This window comes from Micromys minutus (assembly GCF_963924665.1).
Source record: "Micromys minutus genome assembly, chromosome: 25".
NCBI lineage: Eukaryota > Metazoa > Chordata > Mammalia > Rodentia > Muridae > Micromys > Micromys minutus.
Window position 1 is genome coordinate 43,472,203 of NC_137960.1, and position 27,615 is coordinate 43,499,817.

At 41.8% G+C, this 27,615-nt stretch overlaps 1 protein-coding gene across 1 annotated transcript; it reads right to left on the reverse strand.

Moving 5' to 3' along the window:
- Window positions 1-261: 261 nt before the first annotated feature.
- Window positions 262-26,429, reverse strand: HDAC2 (histone deacetylase 2). Its single transcript, XM_080937867.1, has 14 exons — window positions 26,163-26,429; window positions 16,014-16,126; window positions 14,171-14,288; window positions 12,371-12,445; window positions 10,794-10,932; window positions 8,284-8,425; window positions 7,516-7,608; window positions 7,332-7,440; window positions 4,371-4,511; window positions 4,011-4,119; window positions 3,433-3,563; window positions 2,984-3,139; window positions 1,198-1,255; window positions 262-624 (listed from the first exon to the last, which is right to left on the reverse strand). The coding sequence occupies exons 1-14, from the start codon at window positions 26,212-26,214 to the stop codon at window positions 594-596; spliced, it is 1,467 nt and encodes a 488-aa protein (XP_080793993.1). The 5' UTR covers window positions 26,215-26,429; the 3' UTR covers window positions 262-593.
- Window positions 26,430-27,615: the final 1,186 nt, after the last annotated feature.

The following is a 27,615-nucleotide window of genomic DNA, read 5'->3' on the forward strand; positions in this document are numbered from 1 at the left end:
TTTGATTCAGTTTATAAATTCCTTCTTCCCAACTGCACAGTTTATGAATTTTCAAAATAATTTATGAAATCCCAGTCTTCCTGACACTGAGGTATACATGACATGGTGTTATTTTTATTGCAATAAGAAATACCTGTTAGAGCCAGCAAGCACTATATAGGCCCAGTAAGGTCTCCGACACTGGAATTACCTCTGGTATGTTCTAGTCTTACAGACCATCAAGTCTTGGCAATAAGCCTTCATAATAAAGACAGAAGACAATCCAAGTACAATTTTTTAATAAAGGTAATTACAAAAGATGGAAAAATCAGCTCAGAAAGGCCAATTGTTTCTTTAATAGATCTGGGTTTTTGACATAGCACATCAATTTAAATAAAATCACATAAAGCATGGTGGGAAAAATTTTGCTTCATAATTAGAAAAACTCACAATAAAACTTGCCAAGGAAAAACAAAAACAAGCCATTTTGAAAATAAATACAGTCCATGCCAAAACAGTATAAAATGAAGCCAAACATCTTCAAACAGCGAAGGTTTCTTATCCCAGAATCAATCATCTCACTTTTCAAGGTTCTCAAAGTTGGGGAGTCAAATTCAAGGGTTGCTGAGTTGTTCTGCCTTGGCTCTGTTGAGGACGGTGAGATATTAGAAATGGCAGTCATGGTTTGGAGCACTCCTGCTCACCCAGGTAGATTCATAGCAAGTGATTCAGATGCCTTAATCTTTCCTGTTGTTTGACAACTGAGCATTCCAAATTATCCTTAAAAATTAGCATATGAATGTGTGACCCAGCAAGCACACAGAATCTCACTCTTCAGCCCAGAGTAACAATTTAAAATGCCCAGGTGGTTTAGTGTGGATTTAAATTCATGGCAATCCTCTGGCCTCAGCCTCCCCAGTGTGCTGGGATCATAAACTCAAGTCTCTTCACCTAGTCATACATGCATCCTTACAACAAAATTCTCAAACAAGCTTTCACTTAACCCAGTGTTTCTTCCTTAAACTCGCCTATCTCCTAGCACCAAAGCACTCCTAGCACAGGAATCTGAGCATCATAAAAAGCACAATTGCATACATAAAGGTTACAGGTGAAATAGTCTAGGATATATACACATGGACCCGGCTGAGCCAGTATTCCTCTAGTATACATGCCCCTTCCCCAACTCAAGACATGTGACCTGTACACAGAGACACTCACCCTTTGGTGTCTGTTTTCTCACCACTATTGTCCTTGGATTTGTCTTCTTCCTTAACATCTAAAGACAGAAGAAAAAGATTAATACCTATTTTGTAATATAAGACAGAATCTCACTACTCAAACTGTGTCACTAGAGTGTGTCCTGTCCGGGGCCGAGCTGAGCGAAGGTGGACTGACTCCAAGTGATTGCGCGCTTCCACCTGTTTTGGCTTTGGTTCAGAAGCACCAAAGCATTACAGGTACTGACAAGAACCTCAGAACAACAGAGGATAGGAGAGCTGTCAGCAGGGAATGACCCCTAGAATGTGGGTCCCAAAGAATAAACAAGCTGAGGTAAGGAGGAAGAGACAAATGTAAAAGGACCGAGGCAAGGAGGCAGTGGTAAGACAGAAAGAGCCGAAGAGAACAGCATCTGTGCTGTGAGAAGGATGTGATCCTGAAGTCAAGAAGCTAAATTCTTTTTTTAAATGGTAATTTATTTAGAGTGTGTGTGTATGTTTGGGCATGCATGCCATGACATTCACAGGGACATAAGAAGACAGGTTGTAGAAGCACCTTTACCTGCTGAGCCACCTTGCTGGCCCACAATAGATAAATTCCATTGTTCTGACCTCAGAATTTTAGTTACCAGTAACTTGAACTTCCTAAGTTAAATACAGTAATAAAAGGATCTGTCCCAGATATTCAGTGTTTTCTCTGTATAAATCAGTTAGGAAGCAATGGCCTAATGGTGAAGTGCAGTGACATCAGTGTGTTTGGACACTGCTGTCACCGTTCCTACAAATCTGTATGCTGACAACAGAGATTTTACACCTTAGTGTCTGGGCTAGTTTGGGCTGGCTAAACTTTTACTCACAGTGCCAAAGGGGAGGTGGTGGTGGTTCTTATTTTAGTTTTCCACCCATAGATTTTTGTGTCTTGTTTTGTTTTTGTTTATTTCTAAAAAAGTACTAATTTTGTCTAAAATCATGAGTCAATTTACTCCATCACTTTCCTATTTGGCAAATTATGCAGAAAATATTTTAAAATAAAAAGAAACTGAGTTAGATGTAACATATTTTTGTAACCCCAGTACCCAGGCATCAGAGGGAGAACAATGGCATGAGTCCAGGGCCAGCCCAGTACGTAGCCAGAGCAGCCAGGTCTACAGAGCGAGGACCAGTGAAGCCAGGTAAGCCCATGGATACTTCAGCACAAGGTGACTCATAGCATCTCTAAGGAGGTGCTGTAATGTCACACTGAATAAGGCCAGAGACTGCCCTCCACAGCTCAGCTGCTAAGCCCCTCCTATCCTTCCTCAGTTCAATCTCTTCAGTTCCTGAAGGGTACTCATGTTTAAAGCAACTTTTCAAAGGACTATAGAACTTTCACTTTTATTTCATGAAATCAACTTTAACCAGTTATAATTCATTTTAGAATTTTAGCCAAGTGTACTGGCATGCCTCCAATCCCAGTATGTAAGAGGGCAAGGCATAAGGCCACTGAGTCCAAGCCCATCTAAGCCACAGCAAATGTTTGGAGGCCCAACATCTGTGACCACTGTCGTTCCCTTACCCATACTATGACATGTAGCATCTACTATTTTGTCTATGTTATTAAGAGGAGAGAATTCTATGCCATAAAGAAAATGTGAGCACACACTTTTAAATGTTTTACGTCAGCTCTGAAGTATTAAACAGTAAGTGTAAGAGGTAAATATCACTTACACGAGGAGGTTACCTGCTGAATGCACCCACCTGACCCTTGTGGTACAGTGAAATGAAATGGTCACCAAGCATAAACCAACCTGTCTTCTTGTCCTCTGTCTCCTTCTTGTCTTCTTCAATCCTAGCTTTTTTTGCTCCCTTCTTATGATCAGCAACATTCCTACGACCTCCTTCACCTTCATCCTCAGAATCTGAGAATTCTTCATCGCAAGCTATCCGCTTGTCTGATGCTCGAACTGATACACAAAAGATTTTTATAATGTGATAACAGCCATAGGCTCTACAGTCATTACATAGGTAGAGAGATGGAGATATTTCTGGACACAGCCATGTCTGTGTAGTCACACAAAATGAAACTGGTGATATTAATTCAGGCTTTGAGACATCAGGAAGTTAAATCTATATGTAATTAAAATGGAGAAAAGGAAAAATCACATGTGCTGTGAACCATGTCCTGTGTACCTTCAATTTTAAGTCTTACTTAGATACACAAGAAAAATGCATATAGACCCATCAAGGGCTTTCTTACTGGAAATTCTCTTGTCTGGGTCTTCTCCATCCTCATCACCACTGTCTTCATGAACAGCATCTTCTGGAATAGCTTGCATTTGAACGCCAGGTGCATGCGGTAACATACGTAAATTTTCAAATAAACGCTGTCTAAAGGACACAATTCATTAGACAAAATCCACTGTATGTAAAGTTTCTGCTATACACAGGAGGAACTAAATAAAAACCAACTTTCCTTTAGCTAACCGTTCAAACACTTGTCAAGCATCAGCTCACAGCACACATGTATGTATTTCACCCCCATCTGACAATGAGGCAGATGTACTTGTCAATGTCATACAACTGGTCTATGGGAGAGATGACACTGCCTGTTTTTACATTCTGTACACATAAAGCATTTGATCCAATAAAAATGTTTCTATTTACAAAGGCTATAGATTTGTGTCAATATAGCAGATTTAAACCACAAATATCCTTAAGGTTTCAAATCTTTCTATTAAAACAAAGAAAGTATCTGGTGTATGTGCTAAAAACAACTTCCTTTATTTGACCTTCTATAGCCTCCCAAAATTTCATTAAGCCGAAAGGATTTCTTACTTTATCTTTTCCATATATTCTGGAGTGTTCTGGTTTGTCATGTTTGAAGGACTAATATGCAGTTTGAAGTCTGGTCCAAAATACTCAAAGTAATCATTATATGGCAACTCTATTAAAAAGAATGAAAAGCAGGTTACACACTAAAAGCTTTGTTTCCATATCAACTCAGAAACACAATCCAGATCTAGACAAAAGAACTATTTCCAAAGGAAAGCTTGAAGGCTCGAAATGCTTGCACAGATTTGCAATCTAACCATCCAGCCACCAGACATCACACATTCTAGGGTGTGGCTGCAGACTCCCATCCATCCATTTCTGCAAACTGGATGTTCTTCTAGATACTGCAACCCGAACACCTACCATTGGGAATTTCACAGTCCAGGGCAACTGCAGTCTCATACGTCCAACACCGAGCAACATTCCGGATCGTGTAGCCACCTCCACCAAGCATCAGCAATGGCAGGTTAAAGGTTTTTACTACTTCTACACACTTAGCATGACCTAAGACAAAGAAGAGTTGGGTAACAATGAAATATGTATTCTTCAGCAATTTAAAATAGGACCTTAACAAGGATAAATACAAACAATTTTACTCAACCAAAACAAACAAAAAGGTCTGTAGACAGAGCGCCAGGCAGAATGGCACATACCAGCAATCTCAGCTCTTGGGAGGCTAAGGTAGGTGAATCAGAATTTGGAGGCCAGTCTAGACCACACAGCCTGACTAACACAGCAGCCACCTCACAGGTGAAGGACCGGGAAAGACAATGACAGGAAATGATGACAAGGACTGCATCCAACAAGTAACTTGTATTTAGTATTAAAATACGCACACATGTATTTCACTAACACAGAAGACGTTCATGAGAGATCACAAAGGGAGAGCAAACACTATACAAATGCTAAATTTTGTTTCTCCCACACAACATGTGTGGCTTAATTATGGAAGGCTATACCAAAGAGTTTGACCACAGTTATCTTTAGGTGCTGGTATTAGGGATAATTTTTCTTAATTTACCTAAGATTACAAACCTCACACAGGAACAAGTGACATCTGGTGCCTCCATCATTCAGGCACACAAGTCAACCATTGAAGGAAGGCCCTCGACGCTGACAGCACAGATTCGTCCACCTCCTCATACTGTCTCCTCATGGGATTTAGCCTTAACTAAAATATAAAAAATCTGGCAGGCTCTCACCTGGTACTGAGATGCTGCTGGCTACTCTAAGCATAGAAACCACTGAATCTGGGGTCTGCTTAACTTCAGTGTGTGATTTTATTTTTGTTGTTTGTTTTGCTTTTGTAACTTTTTTAATAACAAAGCTTAAAATATTTGAAAAAATTAAAATGGCACAAAAGAAAACAATCCCTATTACCCAATAAGAGTTTATAGTGTCTAATTATCTGTTTTCCTCATGTAATTATCAACCAGGCATCTTCTACTAGAACAGTGTTTCTTAGACAAGACCACCTGGATATTTTAAAGGGCATAAGGTACGAACTACACGGAAAGAGACAGACAAGACCAGCATTCTACCACCCAACATCAAGCAAGATCCCTGTAAGGTGGCTTTATACACCGAGGGCTAGAACCTGCGGGAGGAGGAGGTTTGGGAAAGAACACAAGCAGAAATAATTAAGGAGGCGAGGACAGCAGCTGGCTGCCCTGCTTCACGAGCCTGAGAGAAAGTAGCTGAAGCCCGTCACAAAGTACATGCCAAGTCTGAAAACGGAACTGTAAATTCCCGATTGAACGTCTACCTGCTGAAAACACAATGCAGATGCACTGTAGAGTCAGATACACTTTGTAAGGAAAGCTACGACTTTGAAATACAAACACTACAAACTTCCAGTTACAAAAGAGCACACTGACAGTATACACTGGGTTACAACTGGCAGAGTAAGGGTATCCCAGCTCCTAGAAAGAAGGGAACGGTGGCTGAGGACTTCTGAAAAGTCTCACCTGCTCTGAAACACTAGATGGCTGTGAACACTTTATGGTCAGCATGAAAGTGCTGTTAACTGAACGCTGACCCACAGGAAACTGGGCGACTAATTTAGTGTGGCCCGACCCAATAGGAAGGAGTAACAGAACAAGCCACAGTGCTGGTCTGCAGAGTACAGTCATGAGAAGTTCTTAATATCTATGTGGAGTTATTTTAAAAGTTCTGTGAGAATTCAAAGCAAGGTGTTAAAAGTTCCAACAGAATCAAATAGTCTATAGTAAAACATGCAATGTGCAAGCTAAGTCATTTCTAATCCAAATATTAACTTTACTAAAAAGAGTTGTTTTATTTATCCTTTATGAAGCAAAAAAGGTTTTATTTAAAGCCTTAGCTGGCCTGGCGCTTGCTATGCAGACCTGGCTGGACTCCATCCCTCTCTCCTGTCCCAGAGCTGGGTTAAAAGCATGCGCAGCCACACCCAACTTTGCTTCATTCTTACACCCTGGAAGTTCACTCCATAACAGCGATTTAAGACTTTTACTCAGCTACTGACTTCAGCCCGTTGAACGGACTGAAGTTATGACCCAGGAGGACACGGTGCACGACGACCAGGAGACATGATAAAACAGAAGGAGGCTGGTCAGCGACCGAGCATTTGAGAATATGTTAGAAACTCAGTTTAGTAAGAAGCAAAGAGAAAACCAAGCAAACAAAAAATTCAGGGGAAAAAAACTGAGTCTTCCCAGTACAGAACTCAGCAACCCACGCTCTGGGCTGGGCATGGGGAGTGAGCATGCTAGAAAAGCGCTACGGGCCAAGTCCTCATGCTCTGAACAGCAAGCAACTGAACCTGACAACAGCTGAGGGGCTTCTGAAAAATCTGATCGAAGCAGTGACAACTCCTGCCATTATTGGCATGGCAACCAACTGTTCACGGTTAAATGTATAAACATAAATGTGGTAACATACAAAAGACTTGGAGAACTAGATTAACTAGTCAGCCACATAACAAAAAAACAAAAAACATAAACAAAAAGCATAAAAATCCACCAAAAATGCAAGCACAGAGTTTGGTGTCAAGCAGGCAAACAAAAGATAACGATGACAAGTCACAAATATTTTTATACATATACGGTGTGCACCACATGCACGCAAATCCTTGTGCAAATCAGCAGAGGGTGCTGGATGCCCTGGAACTGAAGTCATGTATGGCTGTAAGCCACCATGTGGGAGCTGGGATCACACCCAGATCTCTGCAAACGGAACACGTGGAACACGTGCTCTTAACGGTCTCCCAGCCTCAACAATGAAAACTTTTATGGGAAGTTCTTCGGGAGGAGAAAGACCACTCCAGGGGGAACACGAACTGCTTACCTTTGACAGTGAGATTGAAACAGCCGAGCCTGTCCCCAGAGAGGGAGTCTGCGCCACACTGCAGCACCACAGCGCTTGGCTGGTACATCTCCATCACTTTTGAGATTATCTAGCCACATAAGAAGACACATTAGTATCTAAGGACATTTTACAACTCCATTTTATTTCTGAAAGCAGTACTTACAGGCTTAAAAATTTGTCCATATGATTCGTCATCTATACCATCTCTCATGGGAAAATTGACAGCATAGTATTTTCCTTTTCCAGCACCAATATCCTAAAACACAGAAATAGATCTTAAGAGACTATTTCATAACAAATGATTACAAGACCAAGTAACACACTACTTTGAAAAAAAATAAATAAAAGATACACAATTACTTAACCCAGTAAGATTTTAGAGAACTTAGCAGTGACATATGTTAATACAAGTAACAAACAAGTACTGTAGCTTGGGCTGGTGAAATGACGGGCAGACTGAGCCCAAGACACCCTGGGACCTTATGGTACTCTATGCCTTTGATCTTAGATAAAGACCCTGTTTCATCTCTCCCAACCCACAGGACAGTGTGATGAGATCCTGCACTCCACACCTACAGAGCACTGTCCATTCCCACTGTGATCGCAGCCCCTGCCACCCAAGGACAATCTATAGAACCTGGAGAAGCCACCAAACTTTAGAACTGGCACTAATGCCTGAGTTCCCATCCCTCATTCCTACATAAACAAAGTAATCAAGAATGAACAGTGTTCAGCTGGTCCAGTTTGACAAATCCGAACAGTGAACAACAATCCAAACAACTGCTCAACTAAGGTGAGGTCACATCTCCACTAAAACAAACAAACAAAAAAACTAATACACCACAAATACACAAACAAGACAACAGGACTCCTGCAAAAACTAGCAACGTCCTATGTTCATCTTCCATGTATTCTTATACTCCGGTCTTACCCTCAAGTCCCCTGTCCCAGGAAAGTACTCCCCGTATTTATGGAATGAGACGGTCATCACACGATCTGTTGTATAAAAAGCTTCCTCAACACCATCACCATGGTGGATGTCTATGTCAATATATAAGACTCTCTGATGATACCTGAAAGGAAAGCACAAGTTAGCCACAATTTGGAAACCAGTTCTTCACGTTACAATGAACTCTCAACCCTCTCACCCCACAGTCTAAGAGCATCCAAACCCCAGAACGTCATGTCTCCTCTGGCTAACCAAGACAACCTAGTACTCTGAGGTCTACCTTTTTCTTTACACTTAAAAAACAGTCATACATTATCTATATGTTCACAGCTGAAGATTATACTAATTGCTACATTAGAGAATTTCAGAACTGCTGGTGATATACACCTTCAATTCCTGCCACCAGGAGGTACGGGCAAGCGGATCTCTTAAGTCTGAGGACAGCTGGGTCTACAGAGCAAACTCTAGGAAACCCAGAGCTACAGATGAAAGCCCTGCCTCAAACAAAACCAAGCCAAAAAAGAAGGAAGGGCCTGGAGATGGCTCAGTAGTTAGGAGCACTGGCTGCTCTTCCAGAGGTCCCAGGTTCAGTCCCCAGCACCCACATAGCAGGCTCACAACTGTCTGTAACTCCAGTTCTAGGGGGTCCAACACCTTACACAAACATATATGCAGGAAAACACCAATGCACATAAAATGAAAATTATTAAAAAACAATTTCAGCATTATAAAATAATCCACGAGCAACTGTGACCTACAGAGTGCAGTTATTATTTTTACAGACAGCTTTGACGTGAGCGAACCTGCAGATTGTTTCCTTTTCCCTGTGGTTGTTTTGAGAATTGTGCTCTCATCCAGGATCATCTCAAACCTACCTGCCTCTAGAATACAGGGGTGTGCCACCCCGACTCCCAAATGTGTGCCACCCCACTTCCCAGTTTCCAATGGCTCAAGAATAAAATCAGACTAATATTTTATAACATGACAGTTCCAGGTCCATCAACACCTCTTAAGCAAGATGAGCACGCTTGTTTATTTACACATCATCTACAGCATCCTTTGCCCTACATGTAAGACCACATGACTGTGACAGATCCCTGATGCTCTGTACACCACCAGTCATAGCAACAACTCTAATGAACTTCTAGACTCCCTCCAGGATAGAATGACAACACATTAGTTCCATACCTATGTCAAAGTGCCAGTAGAAAAAACTGTTTAAAAAAGAGCCACTGGTTTTGGAAAGTTGGCCTAGTAGTTAAGAACACTGGCTGCTCTTCTAGAGAATCCAGGTTAAATTCCCAGCACCACCATGTTGACTAACAACCGGCAAGTCACAAACAGTGCCTGGGATTTGTACACATGTGGTGCATAGACACACATGCTGGGAAAACAGCAATGCATATACAGAAATATAGATTCCCTGTTTAAGGTAGTAAAATGATTGTCACTGCAGCTGACCTGAGACATTTTATTGACTATCTAAAGATGCCGTGGCTGGGCGCGCAATCACACCAGGCATTCTCACTCTCAAGCCCCGAAAAGCACCACCAAAAAAACCTTAAAAGCTGCCAACAGCCGGCTTCATCATAGCAGAATTTCTTCACAAAGTTAAAAATCACGATCAAACATGATCATGAACATGATCAAAGTGGCCAACGTGTCTAGATGAGCAAAGAAAGCTGCTTATCAAACCATTAAATCCTGTTCAATTTTACCAGGTGAAGAAATGCACAGAATTAAGCTTGCTCAAGACTAAGCTGTGAAAGGAAAAGCAGCAAATGGCTCAGACTTGAAGCCAGTGGAATAGCTTCAAGTCAATTAAAGTGATTTCAGGATCTGCTGCTTTTGGTGAGTGGCAAACGTGTCACACCAACAGCATTTGGCGCTGTCTGTTAACTGCAGGACTGTACATGGAAAAAGCACCATCGTCCAAGCCCACAGAACACACATGCGGCCAAAGCTGAGATACAACTCACTGCAATAGTGTAGCCATCACTGGGAAACAATCTAGTTTCTAAGTGTCCACATTCCTAAGGACCTTCACACTTCTCAAACAGCGGTGAAGGCAACTTCCAAAACCCCTCCAGCAACTGGGCATCACCGAGTGTCTCTATCTGTACATGTGTGTCTGTATAGAGGACAGAGCCATACTCAATGAGGCTACTAAATGGCTAGATAAACTTCCTATAACACAGGTTTCAAAGCTGTCTCCAAGTCACTTTAGCATTCACATTTTTGGAGTCCTAGCAGCCATTTTTATTAGCTCAGACTACTGCAATCCGCAGAGACCATTTCAGGGCACTCTCAGGCTGTGCCGCCTTCTCACTGTCTGCGGAGCAGTGGTCTATTTCTCACACTCTGCAGTGGCTCATAACAATCCCTGGAAGACTCAGCATTAATCCATTATCATTCATCTCATTCTTTAAAATCATTTTTTCTTTCAATTAAGAGATCTGATCATGGGGAGAATTCAGTTTGAATTAACGTACTTTAGTAATTCGAGGATGGCGAGCACAATATCATTGACGTAGCAGAATCCTGAGGCTTCTGACTTCTTGGCGTGATGCAATCCTCCAGCCCAGTTGACAGCCATATCAGTCTGTTGCCGGTTTAACTTCACAGCCCCAGCTAGGGAGATACACGTTATGGTATTTATAAAGTATTATAAATTCAGACTACACAAAACACCTATAATCGAAGCTCTATTAAATATGCCATTTGTAAGCAAAAAAGGTTTTGACATTCAGAAGCAAAGGATTATAATTTAGGAGCTAAGCTCTCCTCAGGTAACTATTTTCCTAAGGTTTACCCAACTAAATCTCAGTACACATGGAGAGTTGTAGTAAAAATGGCAAAAAAGAAAAAAGGTCTCTGAATAAAAATACAACTAAAAAACTGTGTTCAAGTATTGATTGTTAACACGTAGCAAGCGGTTTAAAGACTTGATACTTGCTACTTTGAGCCTGAGCTGCCTAAGACCCGACAGAACATTCAGTCACCAGGACAGTGCCACCAGAGGGTGATGGACTCTAAGGGCTGAGGCCTGATTTTAGTTTACTGGAAATCTGATCTTACTTGAAAGAGGCACTAGAACCCTCTTTTCTCTATTCACAGCCATGAGGTGAACCGGCTTCCCCTCCAAATGCACATACCACAAGGGTGAACTGGCTTCCCCCCCAAATGCACATACCACAACGTGCTATCATGGTCCCAAAGGACAGGGCCAATAAACCCCCAACTGTGAACCAAAATAAACCATTCTTTGAAAAGTTGTCTCAAGTTTTGTTACATTAACAGAAGAGTGACCAGCAACATCATAACCACCTAATCCCAATGATTTGAGAGGCTAAGGCAGGAGGACTTCCACAATATCAAGGTCAGCCTGGGCTTCAGTGAGCTACAAGCGTCGGGCTACTGGGTGAGACTATTTCAAAAGCAAAACAAAGTCAAACAATCGCATCACTATTATGCTGGCAGGATAACAGGAGTCTGTGACTGAGCATTAGGGAGGCAGGTGCAGAGGACGGTGAGTTTGAGGCCCACCTGGGTGACACAACCTGATAAAAGCAGAATAAAGCCAACAAAACCATAGTACGATTACAGCCTCTGCCTTAGACAAAACGACACAGCTGTCATCACCCTTGAGATCCTGAGTGAGGTGACCCAGTCACAAAAGAACAGACATAATATGCAGTCACTGATAATTGGATACTAACCCCAGAAAGCTCTGAACACCCCAGAAACAACTCACAGACTGTGTGAAGTTCAAGAAAAACAAAGGCCAAAAAAAAAAAAAAAAGAGAGAAAATGAAAAAACATTGTGCTTAATCTTTTACACACCAAGAAAACTTGACTAATTCCAGGTTACATCCTGTTTTACATGTACTTTATGCTCATTGTAACTAGTAAGATTTTAATGCATACTATCAAACTTTTAAAAAAATCAAGTACTGACAAAAATGTATTCATATACTTTTATGCAAAAATCCTTAAAATCTGTACATTTATCTTTGTTTTTTAAAATAAAGTTGTTCAATTAAAAAAAAAAAGATCTCAGGATACTCACCCACTGAGCCGCCAGTAGAGAGCTGACAGAACTCAAAGAGTCCGTCAAACACCGGACAGTCTTCTCCGACGTTAACTGTGGAAGGTGAACTTCATTAAGGACAATCTATTGTCAAGTCATTGAAGGCTTTTTCTTATGAACTTAAAAAATATCTGTTTCAGACAATCATAGGTAGTAATACAATAAATATTTCATGGTAGTATAAATTGTAATACTTCATACTAGTAATATAAAACTAATAATTTTACAATATAATGTTTATTTTATTCAAAATAATTAAATTGTCTTCTATGTTAATACCAGTGCCAAGTCTTATGTGGACATTTGTGAAGTAACTCTATTCAACCACCACCACTAACAAAATAAAACAAAAGCCTAAGTAAAATAGACACAAGTCTGTTTTTTCTCTTTCAATATAATAGTGAATTAGTTAAACATTGAAGATTAAGTGGCTGCAACTCCTTTCTAACTCATCTTATAGCCCCTCACACAGTGTTCCCAACTTTGAAGTGTATTTTAGTACCAAAATAGTAACAGTTACTTTGTCTTGGGGGAGGGTTGTGTGTGTGTGTGTGTGTGTGTGTGTGTGTGTGTGTGTGCGCGCGCGTGTGTCTGAAACTGACTTTAGAAGGTGCTATGAATTATCAGTTTCATGGAACAAAGATACAGAGGGAAGGGTACATAAGACAGATACTGAGAGAAATAAACAGAATGGAAGGTATGCATGACCCATTCTGGGTAATTCATTCTTCATACCCCAAATCACCCTTTAAGAAGAGGGCAGGTGTTTTACAGACCTACAAATCACAGGTACTATAAAAACAAACAAACAAACAAAAAAACCCAAAAAAAGTTTTAGTTTTTTTGTTTACTCAAATATTATTTAATATAAATCAACATCATAATGGTTTAAATAAATCCTGTCATTTATCCAAGGGCTACTCATAACTCACTGTGTACATTCCAAATAAAAAAAACATAGATTATATCCATCCTATTACAGTCTTGAAACAACCAAATAGGATAATCTATGGTAGAGAAATATGAAGCTCAACGAACTTGAAAACTCCGCCTCAACATCACTGAAATAAATCCACCTCTCACTGAAGAAATGGATTCTAGAGCTTAGCTTCAAAAGACAGCACTCTACATGTTTCAGGATATTCAGCAACATTTCTTCAACACAATTTACTACCAGTCTCTAATAACATTATACTTTCACCCATAAATGAAAACATGTGGAAGGATAAAAGGAAACACTAACATGCCAACCAAAGGCAACATCTTTACATTACAGAAGAATGTGACCGGAGCACACACAGAGGTGAAACTGTTAACGTGGGAGAGAAGCACCAGCCTGGTCTGCACCAGCAAGCTCCAAAGTCAGACTCTGCCACAAAAACTTTAAAAAAAAAAAAAAAGAAGAAGAAGAAGAAGAAAAAAGGAAAAGGTGGAGGAAGAAGAAAGAGGAAGAGGAGGAAAAGGAGGATGAAGGAGGGAGGAGAAAAAAGGAGGAGGGGGAAAAAGAAAATGAAGTCGACAAAGAAAATATATTGTTCTTTTGTAAAACTCTGTGAGCTCCCTGCCAAAGTTATCATAGGTGAAAAATTAAAAGTAAAAGAACAAACTCAAATAGGTTTGTTTTCTAAAGTAACAATAAATATTGGTCCAATGACCTTCTGAATTCATAACCATATTAACATTTTAAACTACTAGAAAAAATATTCAGACAACTCTGAACAGAAACCTTAAAAACTCATTTACATTCACCATTAGTCAAAATAATTATTTATAACGTACATCTCTGCATCTGCTTACTGTACTCAGACATGTTATCTGGTCTTATTGATCGTAGAAACTTGATATACTCATCACTGTGGTATTTTGTCATTTCTTCAGCAGTGGCTTTATGAGGCCTCTGAAAAGAAAAACAAGATGTTGGAGGTATCGGTTGTTAAAGCAGAATTATCAAATGATATGTGTAAGTTTCATGATCAGTCTCTCCAAATGAACCAGATTCACCTGAGTGACAAGATACAAAACTAATCCCAATCATACATTTGCCCTCCAGGAAGCAGGAAGCCCCTCTGCAAGCTAATGCTACTTGTATTTAATAGAAACAGGCCACATGTTCACAGACTCCCATGAGACCTTGCTTCTCTCTACCCACCAATTTTCATCCAAGGTTTCTAAGAACATCATCCTAAGATTTTCCCTGCCTTCATATATTCTGATTTTTGTTCTGAAGAGCTCAATTTCATTTACAATAGGCTTCTTCCACAAGGCTTCCATTTCTCTAAACTATCTGTATCCTAGAGAAATGCTTCCTTTAGCACTGTCCAGCACTGTTAACTGTTTCAAGCCCTCTTCTCCTGGAGTAGTTAAGCATTACCCGACTTGCACTTCCTATATATACTCCAAAGAATATTACACAGACTCTTGAGGTGGCTATGTATCTTACACTACTTTTTACTTACCTGGCTATCATTAACAGTATTTCATATGTTAACCAAATATTTATGATTAATTTTCTACCAAACTCTTGCAATAGTCCAGGTCAATTCTTTTTCCCCTTCTTTTAAAAATCACATTGTATTTATTGTATTTACTTATTAGAGGTTTGTCCTTATGTCCACTCGGATCAGAAGACAACTTGAGGGAACTAGGTCTCTCCCTCTGTTGTGAGGTTCTGGGAAATGAACCCAGACCATCAAATGGGTGGCGAGCACCTCTACCTATTATTAAGTTATCTCACCTATTTATAATAGCCAGAAGCCGGAAAGAACCCAGATGTCCTTCAGTAAATGAATGGATACAAAAATTGTGGCATATTTACAGAATGGAATAATAATACTCAGCTATCAGAAACAATGACTTAACGAAATTCCTAGGAAAATGGTTGCATCTAGAGAATATCATCCTGAGTGAGATAACCCAGTCACAAAAGAACAGACATAATATGCAGTCACTGATAATTGGATACTAACTCCAGAAAGCTCTGAACACCCCAGAATCAACTCACTGGCAACATGAAGCTCAAGAAAAACAAAGGCCAAAAAAAAAAAAAAAAAAAAAAAAAAAAAAGGAAAGTCTCAGTCCTTCTTAGGGAAAAAAATAAATGTATAGCACACCTGGACCTCAAATCATTAATAATCCAAGAGCTAAGATAATAGCCTTGTGGCAATTTTTGGTATTCACAGATCATTATGCTTAATCCATACCCAACAAGAAATCTGTTTCCTTGTTACTTTCTGTCCTGCATGTACTTCATGCTTATGGTAACTAGTGAGATTTCTATGCATGCTATCAAACCTCTATGAGAATTAAGTACTGACAAATATTCATAAAATGTTATGCCAAAATGCCTTTAAAAATCTGTAAATGTATCCCTCTTTTTTAAAAAAATAAAGCGGAAAGAAAGAAAAAGTTATCTCACAATGCCAGGGCAATTGTTTCTAGCAGCAGAGGTGGTTTAACAGTACTGCCACAAAGATATCTGACTAAAACTGGGAGGTGCCTTCTCTGAGGAACACCACCAAAAGACCTCCATTTGCTTAGACCTTTTCATCCATGACATGCATCTCCCACAGCAGCATAAGAGCTTTCAAATACCAGTTTAAAAAAACAGCGCCAACACACTTACATATATTTCCATTTTTCGGTATAAGCCATAATTTAGCAGCAAGTTATGAGTCATTCGGATTCTATGAGGCTTCATGGGATGACCCTGGCCATAATAATAATTCCCAATATCACCTAAAAGAGAAATGATGCTCATTAAACAACACCATTGACCTGTGCCCAACATTAAAAAAAATTAAAGTTATTAAAAAACTGGATTATTTTTGTAACATTCAAATTACATTAGAATATATTACTTCGCGTCAAGTACACTATGCAGATCTTATACACACCTAGGATTCACGTTCTTTGTGGAGAAAGGAAGTTTTTCTGACTTTTAGTTCTCCAATTTCTCTGCTTTGGTTCCTTAAGGTAAAACCCATTTTTAGTGTATTTTTGTTGTTCATTTTGTAAATTTAGATTCATAAGATGCATTCTTGAAGTATGGAGTAAGATCTAATTTGTCAGCTAGTATTGCCTCTTGGATAACTTATTGGCATCCTGTAGAAATGTTCAGTGTCAACAAGATGGAAACTCAGGGCATTTTTCAGGTAATCAGGACATTTTTGTCCTCATTTCTCAGAACTATACAGTTGTAGCCTGTGCATTAAAACATCTTAGATGCTGCGGTGCTTGAATGCTGGGCCCATGGGAAGTGTGGCTCTATTACACGGTGTGTTACTGTGTAGGTGGGCTTTGAGGCTCCTATGCTCAGGCTTCCCATAGTGTAGAAGGGCCCTTCCTTCTGGCTGGCTGCCAAAGAGTGTCCTGCTGCTGCCTTTGGATAAAGATGTAGAACTCTCAGCTCTTTCAGCACTATGTCTGCCTAGGCACTGCCATGCTTCCCACTATGATGATAATGGGCTGAACCCCTGAAACTGTAAGCCTGCCCAGAGTAAATGTTTGTAAAGAGTTGCCTTGGTCATGGTGTTTGTTCACAGCTAAAACCCAACCTCAGAGAAATGCCAATATCTTTAAAAAACACACACACAAAATAATGCCAGTATCAAAATTTCAACCACAAAATACATTTAGGCAAGATTTTATTACTTGTCATAAAATGTTGACATGAGAAAGCTTGTCAACAAGCTTAGAAAAACTATCTATTACTTTTTCTAAGGTGAGGGACACTACTGTTATGTGCTTGCCTACAAGTACAGAAGCAGACCACAGTCGCCTGGTGCCTGTGGTGGTCAGAATGTGTCAGATCCCCTGGAAATGGAGTTATACAGATGGCTAGGTGCTTTACTCAGGGGACACCCGTGTTCTTAGGTGCTGAGCAATTTCTCCAGCCCTATAAGGAACACTTTTACAATGGCCTTATCAAGCAAGAAATGAGAAATTACTATTAATATTGCAGTATAAAATAAAATATTCAAAATTTGCTAGGACAGCTGACCTGATTTAACAGTATGCAGATCTTTCAACACAGGTTTATACACTACAACAGGCCCCAAACCCCATCTACCTGCCCTTATAATGACCAAGTTTAAGCTGGGTATGGTAGTGCACACCTTTAATCTAGCGTGTGGGGAAGCAGAGGCAGGGAAGTCTCTATGAGTTCAAAGCAAACCCTGTTTACCTGCACACAGAACCCAGGCTAGCCATATGACACAGCAAGACTCCCTCAAAAAACAAACACCCTTTTCAAACTCTTCTCTCAATACCTTTTTATTTGTACAGTATATATATATATATATATATATATATATATATATATATATATAGCTTTCAAAATTTTTGTCCTAATTTTGAGGCCTTATTCTCACTAAATATTCATTCAGTCTAAAAGACATATTCACAAGTGCAGCCGAGCCACACCTGATGACATTTCCAGACTCCCTCCAAAGGCCTGGGATACAGACCAGCGGTGGAACATTTCTCTAGCATGTACAGGCCTTTGGGTTAATTCCTCCACACAAAAGGAAAAAGGAGAAGGGGAGGAAATGCAGAAGGGAAGAAAGAAGGGGAAGGAGAGGAAATGTAAGGGAAATGGAAGTGGGGCTTCTAACTAGGAAGGGGAAAGGAGACAAAATACAGGCAAGAATGGGGAGGGCAAAGTAACAGTGAGGATGTTTCAAGGACCAAACTCAATCATGCCATTGTCCCACTATACCTATAATACACGTAAGTCTGTATAAATAGACACACGCTCCCTCCAGGAGCCATTATCCATAAAAGGTAGGCATGAGAAGATATCACTGGAGTTGCTGCTTAGGACTGCCCAAGAGACTCCCAAAACCTTACAGGACGCCCTTGGGTGTCCCCGAGAGGTAGAAGGTAACTATTGCTTAAGGACATGCACTTCAGATGAAGGGCCCAAGAAGATCCTGAGCTGGACAGAACCGAAAGCCTAATCTTCCTTGAGGACTAGCCTTCATATTACTAAAAGTAGTCATGCCAGGTTCCAGAGGACAGAAGCAACCAACAGTCCAACCCAGCTATGACACCTATGAACCACAGTAACAATCACCATGGCACATCACAGCAGTGCCATGCGGACCTTCGCAGTAACCTGTAGTTTTCTAATCAGACTTAAGATCCATTCCGCAAAATCATGCGCAGTACTGGAAACCTAGCCAACTCCTTAGGACTACTGAAGTCATGAATCTTAGAATAGAATTTACAATTGCTATTTTACAAAACCAGCTACATTCTACTTATTTGTCCTTGTACACAAGTGAGCGCAGTCTTCACCCCTCATCAGAGAAAACTTCTCCTTGCAACAGACAAACCATACAGAAAACCACAACCAACTGAAATGCAGTTTTGGAGCCCAGTACCAAGTGACTCATCTACAATACAACTCCTGCACCTTAGGGTCAGGGGTCACTGGGGAAGAACTTGAAGAACAGGGAGTTTACTGTGAGACTGTGTCAACTAGACATATCAGAAGCTACACCCATAAAGTCTCACCAACATGACTGGCTAACATGACCTGGACGAGGACTGCAATAGGCTAATGCAGACCAGAACATTCTCAGGAGGCCTCAAGCCTAGACAGAGAACTAAGGCAGCGGAGTGATGAGGACAGGAGAATCTTCTCCACAATAGCACCGGCCCATCGGTCATCCAATGACAAACAGCCAGCTCTAAAAACACACAGGTGACATTATATACACCAAACAGGTTGCATTTATGTATTTAGGAATGTATATATGTAACAACAATCAAAGAGATCAGAGGTACGATTTGAAAGAGAGCAGGTGGAAGGCTATATAGGAAGGTTTGGAGGGATAAAAGGAGGAAAAGGATGTAATCGTATTATAATTTCAAAAACAAACAAGAACATTTTGTAGGCATGGCACCTTTAACACCGGCACTCTAGCAGCAGAAGGCACATGATCCTGGGAGTAGGAGAGGGGAGAACAGTAATTTCTAATGTCTCCAGCCCAGTATTAGTTTTATAAATGAATATTTTGCATCTACTTCTTAATAAAAACCTACCTTTTTCTTTTTCAAGAAAATGTTTTATAAACTGATTCCTTTTAAATTTTATTTAATGTGCATGAGTATTTTGCCTTATGTATGTTTGTGCCTGGTGGCCATGGAGGGTGGGAGACAGTATCAGATGCCTTGGAAATGTAGTTACCGAATGCTGTGAACCACCCCGTGGGTGTTGGGAATCTAACCCCGATCCATTGAAAGAGGAGCCAGTGTTTTAAACTGCTAACGCATCCAGCCCTGTTAAAATCCCAATTTGGGGCTTCTACACCACCTTTGACCACTTAGTTCCTAGATAAAAGATACACACAACCTTTATACTTACAATAAGCCTTAAACAGCACAGGAGCTGAGCAGATTATCTACCCTGTATGCTATTAGAATCTTCTTTCCTATCGGTAACAGGAGTTATAACTGTTTCATTTGGGATGCTCTTAACTCCAGTTGGTCAGCCCTCAAAGCCATGTTTTCACCTCCATCCTTCACCCTTTTTCCCTTTTGGTTCTATTCTGGCTCCAAGCCCAGGAATCTTAAACCCTACCTATGCCTCTTCTGCTCAACTACTGGCTATTGGCATCTCCATTTACCAGTCAAAAATAAACTGAGGGCAAAGCCACAAATCGCTACTTGGGTCTAGGTTACTTGGGTATGTGTGCAGACTCTGGGTCTTGGGGGACTGCACTTAGTATTACAATACAAAGCAAGACCAAACCTTAACACGACGCCCCCTCCTTCTTTTCTTAATTTCATGTGCCTATGGTCTCTGTCAGTTACATAATTTAAGCATTTAAAATGTGATCCCATTTTTTTTTTTTTACCAATCAAGAATAACCAGAAAAGCCTGACTCAAGATAAAAATATATAATGTACTAAAACTGGGACAACATTCTATAACCAACTTTATTTCTGAAGCAAAAATGTATAACACAGTGGAATAAAGACAATAAATTGGAATTGCATTAATTCAATATAAGCTTTTTAAAAAAGATTTATCTATATACTTTATGTATGAGTACACTGTCACTGTCTTCAGACACACCAGAAGAGAACATCAGATCCCATTACAGATGGTTGTGAGTCACCATGCGGTTGCTGGGAATTGAACTCAGGATCTCTGGAAGAACTGCCAGTGTTCTTAACTACTGAGCCATTTCTCCAGCCCCAAGATAAGCTTTTTATTCTGAGTGAACAAAAATCCAGAGTCTGGGTTTCCTCCATTATGTTCCTTCCCTAAACCCATTTCCCCCAAACCTTGTAATTCTTAGCGTTTCCGTACTTTCCTTATCCATCTAACAAGTCACAAGCCTGTCACCCTATGTCTTCAGGAACAATACTTGAGGGTTGTGTCTCTTCATACCAATCGTCTTCCCACTCCAGTATTTCCACTTACCAGCTGAGAAACACAATCAGTAGCTCCTTCTCCCTGGGTTTCAGGTAATTTTTGAAAGCATCTTCATTTTATATAAATAAAGATCAATTATATAATAGCCAACATACAGCCCTTATTCTATATGCTCACCTCCTGCCCAGAAGTCAGCATTCCCAACTCTATCCCCTTGTCGAAGACACCAAGTTGTTTTTATTCTTGGTTTATAAACCAGTCTCAAATGTACTCATTTCTACCAAAAAGACAACCATTTTGCTTCATTTTAAATAAACAAATATGTACTTAATGCTTGCCTCAAGCTTACATTATACTCCTCACCAATTCTCTTAAGAGACTAGCCTCCACTTTAAAAGCTTCAAGACACTCTCTATAGAAGTCAAATCTCTTTCAACCAAGCCTGCTGTGCCTGGTCCCTATCTGGGTCTCTCTTCTCTTGGGTATGACACATTCCAAGGACTTGGCCGTTGTGGTCTGTCAGGGGGACGTTTTTAAGAGTGGTGCATGTTCTTCCTTGAGATGCCTGTCTTACCACTCCATCCAGGGTTCCCTCTCTTACTCTTATCACAAACATCCATTTGCTACTTTGAGTATCTTTGTCTATACAGACCACACACAGCAGGGACGTAAAACAATCTCCTGTTTCTGGACCCAAAACTGAATTCATGTACAAATATAAACCACAAAACCAGACTGAGACAAACTAATCAACACCGTCAGAGTAGAGCTTCAACCTGATGGTGTTGGAGTGATGATTCTGTACACTATGTGAAGATGTGTCTGTCTTCCCTGACTGCCTAAGGCACCTTCTGATTGACTAAAATAAAAAAGCCTATGGCCTACAGCAAAAAGCAGGATAGTAAGTGGGACATCTGGAAGAGAAACTCTGGGAGAGAATTAGGTATGGGGGACTCCCCACTCAGACTTGGAGGAAGTCAGTTGTACAAAACAGAGAAGTGTCGAGGAGATGACCGAGTTACGAGCTAGCTGGAAGAAGGCCTAACTTAAGGACTAGGCATTCATTAATGAATACAAATAAATTTGTGTCATTTTTTCAAAGCAATGGTGGTCTTAGAAAAGCCCAAAGGGTTACATAATGGCTTCACATTTCTTTTTGCTAACCTAAGAAATTTTGCTTTTCTTCACTAACTCCAAGTGTTTAAAGAATTTAACATTCAATTTTGCTAAGAAAAAAAAAAGATTATTAATACTTTTTTAGGGACAGAAGAACAAAGCTCTACAAAAGAAAAAAAAAAAAAAAAACTTTGTATTCTAGGTGCTACTCTTTCCTTGGACACTAATGCAGAAATCCACGTGGGGAAAGGAGAAGTGGGAGCACTCACCTGGTTGCCTCTATACATGGCAGAATCCGACCCACCCTCCCTGCCTGTGACTGTAAGACGTAAGGGGAATGGACAGGCTGGAGAATAGATTAAGAGTACTTACTGATTCTTCCAGAGGACCCAAGCTTGGTTTCCAGCATGTACATAGAAGCTCACAACCACTCCTAACTCAGTTCCAGGAGACCCACGTTTTCTTCTAAACTTCAAGGGCACCAGTCACACACAGATGTACACATATCCTACAGGCAAAGCACTCATACGTATAACAATGTTTTTTAAAGAATAAAGAATGTGTGAATTTTATATGAATGAGCTCTACCTATTCATAATGATTCAGTAGTCGTTATATTCAAAGTCCAAGTTTAGAAACTGTCCTCATGTAACTTTTATTCTAGTGGAAGAGAAAAAAGCATAGCAGTGACAGGCAGAGAAACAGAAATGGTAACTGAGCACCAAGGAAAGCCTCTGATAGAAAGAAATGTGAGGTAAGTCACGGCTCAGAGAATTCTGTGGGAGTTATCATCTACCAAATTTACATGGTATTTGTTAACATCAGTATTCACAGACTGCTGTAATAGTTCACTAGTCTGCAACCAAAAAACAAGTATCCATGATGAATAGTAAAGCAGTTAAAAACTCATGGAACTGTACTAAAAAACAAAAAAAGCTATGCAGCAGCCAGCCCCGGATAGTGAGCACTCAGGAGGCAGAGGCAGGTGGATCTCTGTGAGTTCAAGGCCAGACTGCTCTACTGAGTAAGTTCCAGGACAGCCAAGACTACAGTGAAATCCTGTCTCAAAAAAACTAAACCAACCAAAACCAGCACCATTACCACCATTACCACCACCACCACCACCAACAACACCAACACCAACAAAACTACCTAGCAAAAGACACACAGGGCTGGAGAAATGGCTCAGCAGTTAAGAGCACTGACTGCTCTTCCAGAGGTCCTGAGTTCAATTCCCAGCAACCACATGGTGGCTCACGACCATCTGTAATGGGATCTAATGCCCTCTTCTGGTGTGTCTGAAGACAGCTACAGTGTATTTATATATAGTACATAAATCTTTTTAAAAAATTCAAAGGAACAAAAGAAACTTTTATTAAAAATGGCCACTCTGTAGGACTCTGTGTGTGCTAAGTTAGGAGTACACGGGGAAGCATGAATTTGGTAATTGTTATAGTCTATATTTGTGTTACCAAGAGTTTTCCTCTGGACTATGTCTGCAAACATTTTGATTATGATTATCTCTATCTGAGAAAATAAAGCATAAAGTAATTGGTGTTTAATTATACAAATTATGCATATATTTCATTATGTTATATACATTGAAAGCATTACATGAATGGTCCCAAGCTTCACTCCAAACAAGGCATAGTTTGTATTTCTAGATAAAGCATTAAAAACCTGAGCATTGCAATTAGAACCAAATGTGGCTCCATCTGCTAAATTACATGTAAGTAGAGGAAAAAAAAACCACTGGTTAAGGGTCAGAAAGATTATTAGTGTCTACATAATTAGTTTCATGTCATTTGATAAAGCATCGATCTTTTAGTATAATAAGAGAATAGCCAAAATTCAGAAATGTGTTTCTGAGGATTAGGGATAGTTCATGTGCCCCTATCCAAAAGCTGAGGTCAGAGGCACAGAGATCTAACAAGGACAGTTCTGAAGTCTGCAGCGGACATGGAGAAAGCCATCCTCAGAAGTGTTCATTAAGCACCCAGAGGCAGCAGTGAAGCTCTCAGAGGTGTTGTCAGAGGCTCTCTGTGTGCCTGCTGTCCTGTTAAACCTATTCCTTCCCCGTTTTCTTCTTCTACCGACCCTGCCTTCGGGCCTCTAGAAGCCATGCACTTTCTTGGTACAAGTTACGTTACTTGCACCCTTTGTTCAGAATTTAATAAAGACATTTAAAGATCACTGCTACTTTTGTAATGTAACAAGAAGAGGGTTTGGGAACGAAAACAGACGTGTAGAGAATTATTTCTTATTAGCCTAACTATAAAACCAATTTATATATCCCTTTGGTTTTTTGTTGGCTTCCCCCAAGTGCAAATATTCAGAATAAAAATAAGTCCATCCTAAAAACAAGAACCACAGGAAACAGTAGATTTCCACCATCAGTTATAAAGCTGGTTAGTTACAACTAGGTAAAGCCGGTGCATGAGAATAAGTTAAAAAAAAAAAAAAAAATCACACAACTGGAAAATATCTCCTCCCGCCTGTCTATCCCATCCCCACACATGAACCCAGGAAAAAGGAGCTGTTCAAGACACAGCTAGAGCACTGTCTGGTCCTCCATCGGGCCTGGTCAGTTACTTGTGTCTTAGCTCATCACTGATGAAAAGCTGACAGCTGAAGACACTGAGCTGTTCCCCACAGCTCAACACTCCCCTTGACTCTAACCTCTAACTAGAGCAAGACTTTACAGTTACATCCCTTCCAATGGGTCTGAAAATGCAGGTCGGGGTTTTCCATGAACCCAACTTCATAAAGTAATTCATGTTTAAAATGCATACTTTCCCATCTCTGCTCTTCCATGATGGTATAACTTTTCAAGTAAACCTAAGCAATACAGATGCAGTTCTCCCAAAATGCCAATTAAGTCATGCTAGAGAGTGGTGCATGCTTTTAATTCCAGTATTTGGGAAGGCAGAGGCAGGTGGATCTCTGTGAGTTAGAGCCAGCCTGGTCTATGTAGTGAGTTTCAGGACAGCCAGGTCAACTTCGTGAGAGCCTGTCTCAAAAAACAAAACAGCCATTTAAAAAGCCATTTCTATTTTGGCTTAGCTTTCTGTAAGGTTTTTTTTATTTTCCAGCCACTGACAGGTGACTACTTCATCTAACACATGTATTAAAAGACTCTGCCAAACCAAGAAAACGCACGACTATTTCCAAGTTAAAGTCAGTTTCATTCAGTCCAGTTCTCTAGACTGTGATCTAGCTCTCCAAGACACTATGACTTCAACACACAACTACAGAAAACGCTCCCAATTTCCCATTGCTCTGTAGAGAGCAAGCATTGCAAGCCACAGAGGCTGGCTAGTTCTGTCCAATGTCCTTACTCTCTCAATAGTTATCAAGGAATGTCCTGGGTGAAGTCTGTAAGGCAGTTAGTGTAGTGAGACCCAGAGACGATTATCACTCCTTATACTCCAAACCAGAGAACCCTTAGTGTCACCTGGTACCGTCCACTGCATTGTGAGCTCAGCCCTACCTGTTTGGAATATTTAGTCCACTTCACAAAGTTTGCTGCAGCAGGGTCCCCAGTTGGGACAGACTTCCTAAGCCAGATACCTATGCTGTTTCCTAAGCCCCCAGAGCAGGGTATAACTGCCGATGGAACAAAGAGCAACAAAGAAGTGGGTGGTAGTAACTTCCCATAGAGGCATGCCAGGACCCATCATGCAAGAACAACTCCTCGCTTCCCTCCTATCACTTCCCCACAGGCCTAGCTACTTCCAATCCAAAACCCCTTAATTGTCACCGAGGAAGTGCAGCCCTTCCATCTGAACCCAGAGAAAGTGGAGCTCGAAGAACCCCACGAACAAAGGCGAGGGATGGAGTCCACGCAAAACACGAGCGAGACAGCGCCGCTCTGCGAACTTGGCCCCCGGCCAGCAGTAACTCCTCCGCAGCCCCACCCGGGCTCCGGGGTCCCGGGTGAGGCTGGAAGCGCAGAGCGGACAGACCGGGGGCGAGAAGGGGGGACCGGGAGAGCGGGGGAGGGGACAGGGACGTGGGGCGGAGCTCCAGGCCGCCGGCTTTGTGCAGTCAGGCCCCGGGCGCCTACAAGGGTTCCTCGGAGAGCCGTCCGAGGCAGTGCACCCCACAGCTGCGCGTGCTCGAGCGAGCGGAGGACCCGAGAGGAGCGAAGACCGGCGTCCCCGAGACGCGACCGCTGGCTAGGCCGTGTCCGTGTCCCCGCGGGCTGCCACCCTCGACACCCCGCCGCGCCCTCCCCGCAACCCCGCTGCAGGCTCCCCGGTCACTCACCGTCATAGTAGTAGCACACTTTCTTCTTGCCGCCTCCTTGACTGTACGCCATGGGCTCGGGCCGCCGCCTCCCGGCTGCGGCTCCTCCTCCGGCTGCTCCCGCCCGCCGCGGCCCGGCGGCCAGACAAGAGGGCTGAGGGGGACGGCGGGCGCGGCGGCCCTCGGAGCAAGGACAGCCCGGAGCGGGACGGCGGGCGGGTGCCGGGAGAGCCCGAGAGCGTGGAGCGGCCTTGGCAGCGGCGCCGACGCGGACACTCCGCACGGGTAGGCCTCCGGGCGGCGGGGCTGCGAGGCGGGAGCGACCACTGTGGCTGCGCGGAGGGGGGTTCACGGCCACCGGCGAGAGAAGGGACCGGGCCGGAATGCACGCCACCGGCCGAGGCGGCAGCAGTGCTCCGAGTCCCTTTTCACACACAGTGCGGAGGTGCGCACAAGCGGACCTGGGCTCTGCTGCTGAGTCCCGGACGCCCGTCCGCCACGTCCCCCCCTCGGTCTTGCGCGCATTGGTTGCGCCTGGGCAGAGCCTGCGCACTCCGCGCCTGCTCAAACGCGTCCCCGGCGGTCTAGACCCCCTCCGCCTGGGCTCATGCCGCTCCCCTCCCCCACCGCCGCGACGCCCGGACCCGAGCCCGCCACGTGCCGCGGGGACTCAGAGGGGACCCGGCTTGAGAGCTCCCCAGGGCCACTTGGGGGTCGGATGTTCCCACGCGTTCTAATTCTCGTGTTCTTTTCTCTCTGATAACTACTGGTAACTAGTTTTTGAGTTACGGAGAGGTTAATGGCGGAAGGTGTTTCCTGGGTTTAATAAGCATTTCTTGGACTCAGAAGCACGGTTCCCATCATCACTACCTGTTTATAATAAACACCATTTAAAGCTGTCAAAAGAGCTAGGATGCACGTGCCATGCCCATCTCCTTATAGGTGTGGTTAAATGGAGGAGTGCTGTGCTCTCAAATGCTAAATAACAGTCATCTGAGGACCGAAGGGATATCGAACTTTTCCAGACTCCACGTATTTTGTCTACTGTATCAAACTGGATGTGCTCCTAGTTAGACAATCCAAAGGAATGGATGTAAACATTAGAGTCTCCGTGTTTAATAGCTTGGCGTTTATTGAGCACCTGTCTACAACAACTTGCTTAAAGGATACCTGATGCTGACTGTCTAGTGCTACATTCACATATCTTAACTATTACTATTTACAATTCCAGCTACATGCACACACCGCTTCCTCCCTTAAAGAGGGGGTGTTGGAGCAAGAACCATACAGAGTCACTAACAAAACTTATTTTTCTACTTTGTTATCCCCCAGGACTCTTCATACTTAAAACGCCATCTCCCAGACGTTACTCAAGAGACTTAGAATCACTCCAAGGTACCCTCACCATATCCTCTTCTCTTCTAAGCCTGCATTTTTAACAAGACCCTGTGAGATTAACATGGTTGATTCAGGA

Coding starts and splice junctions, on each gene's coding strand:
- HDAC2 (XM_080937867.1), bottom strand. CDS start 26,214: ATGGCGTACAGTCAAGGAGGCGGCAAGAAGAAAGTGTGCTACTACTAT. Junction 7,441..7,515: donor ATGGACAAATTTTTAAGCCT/GTAAGTACTGCT, acceptor TTATGTGGCTAG/ATAATCTCAAAAGTGATGGA. Junction 3,140..3,432: donor CCCAGACAAGAGAATTTCCA/GTAAGAAAGCCC, acceptor TTTGTGTATCAG/TTCGAGCATCAGACAAGCGG.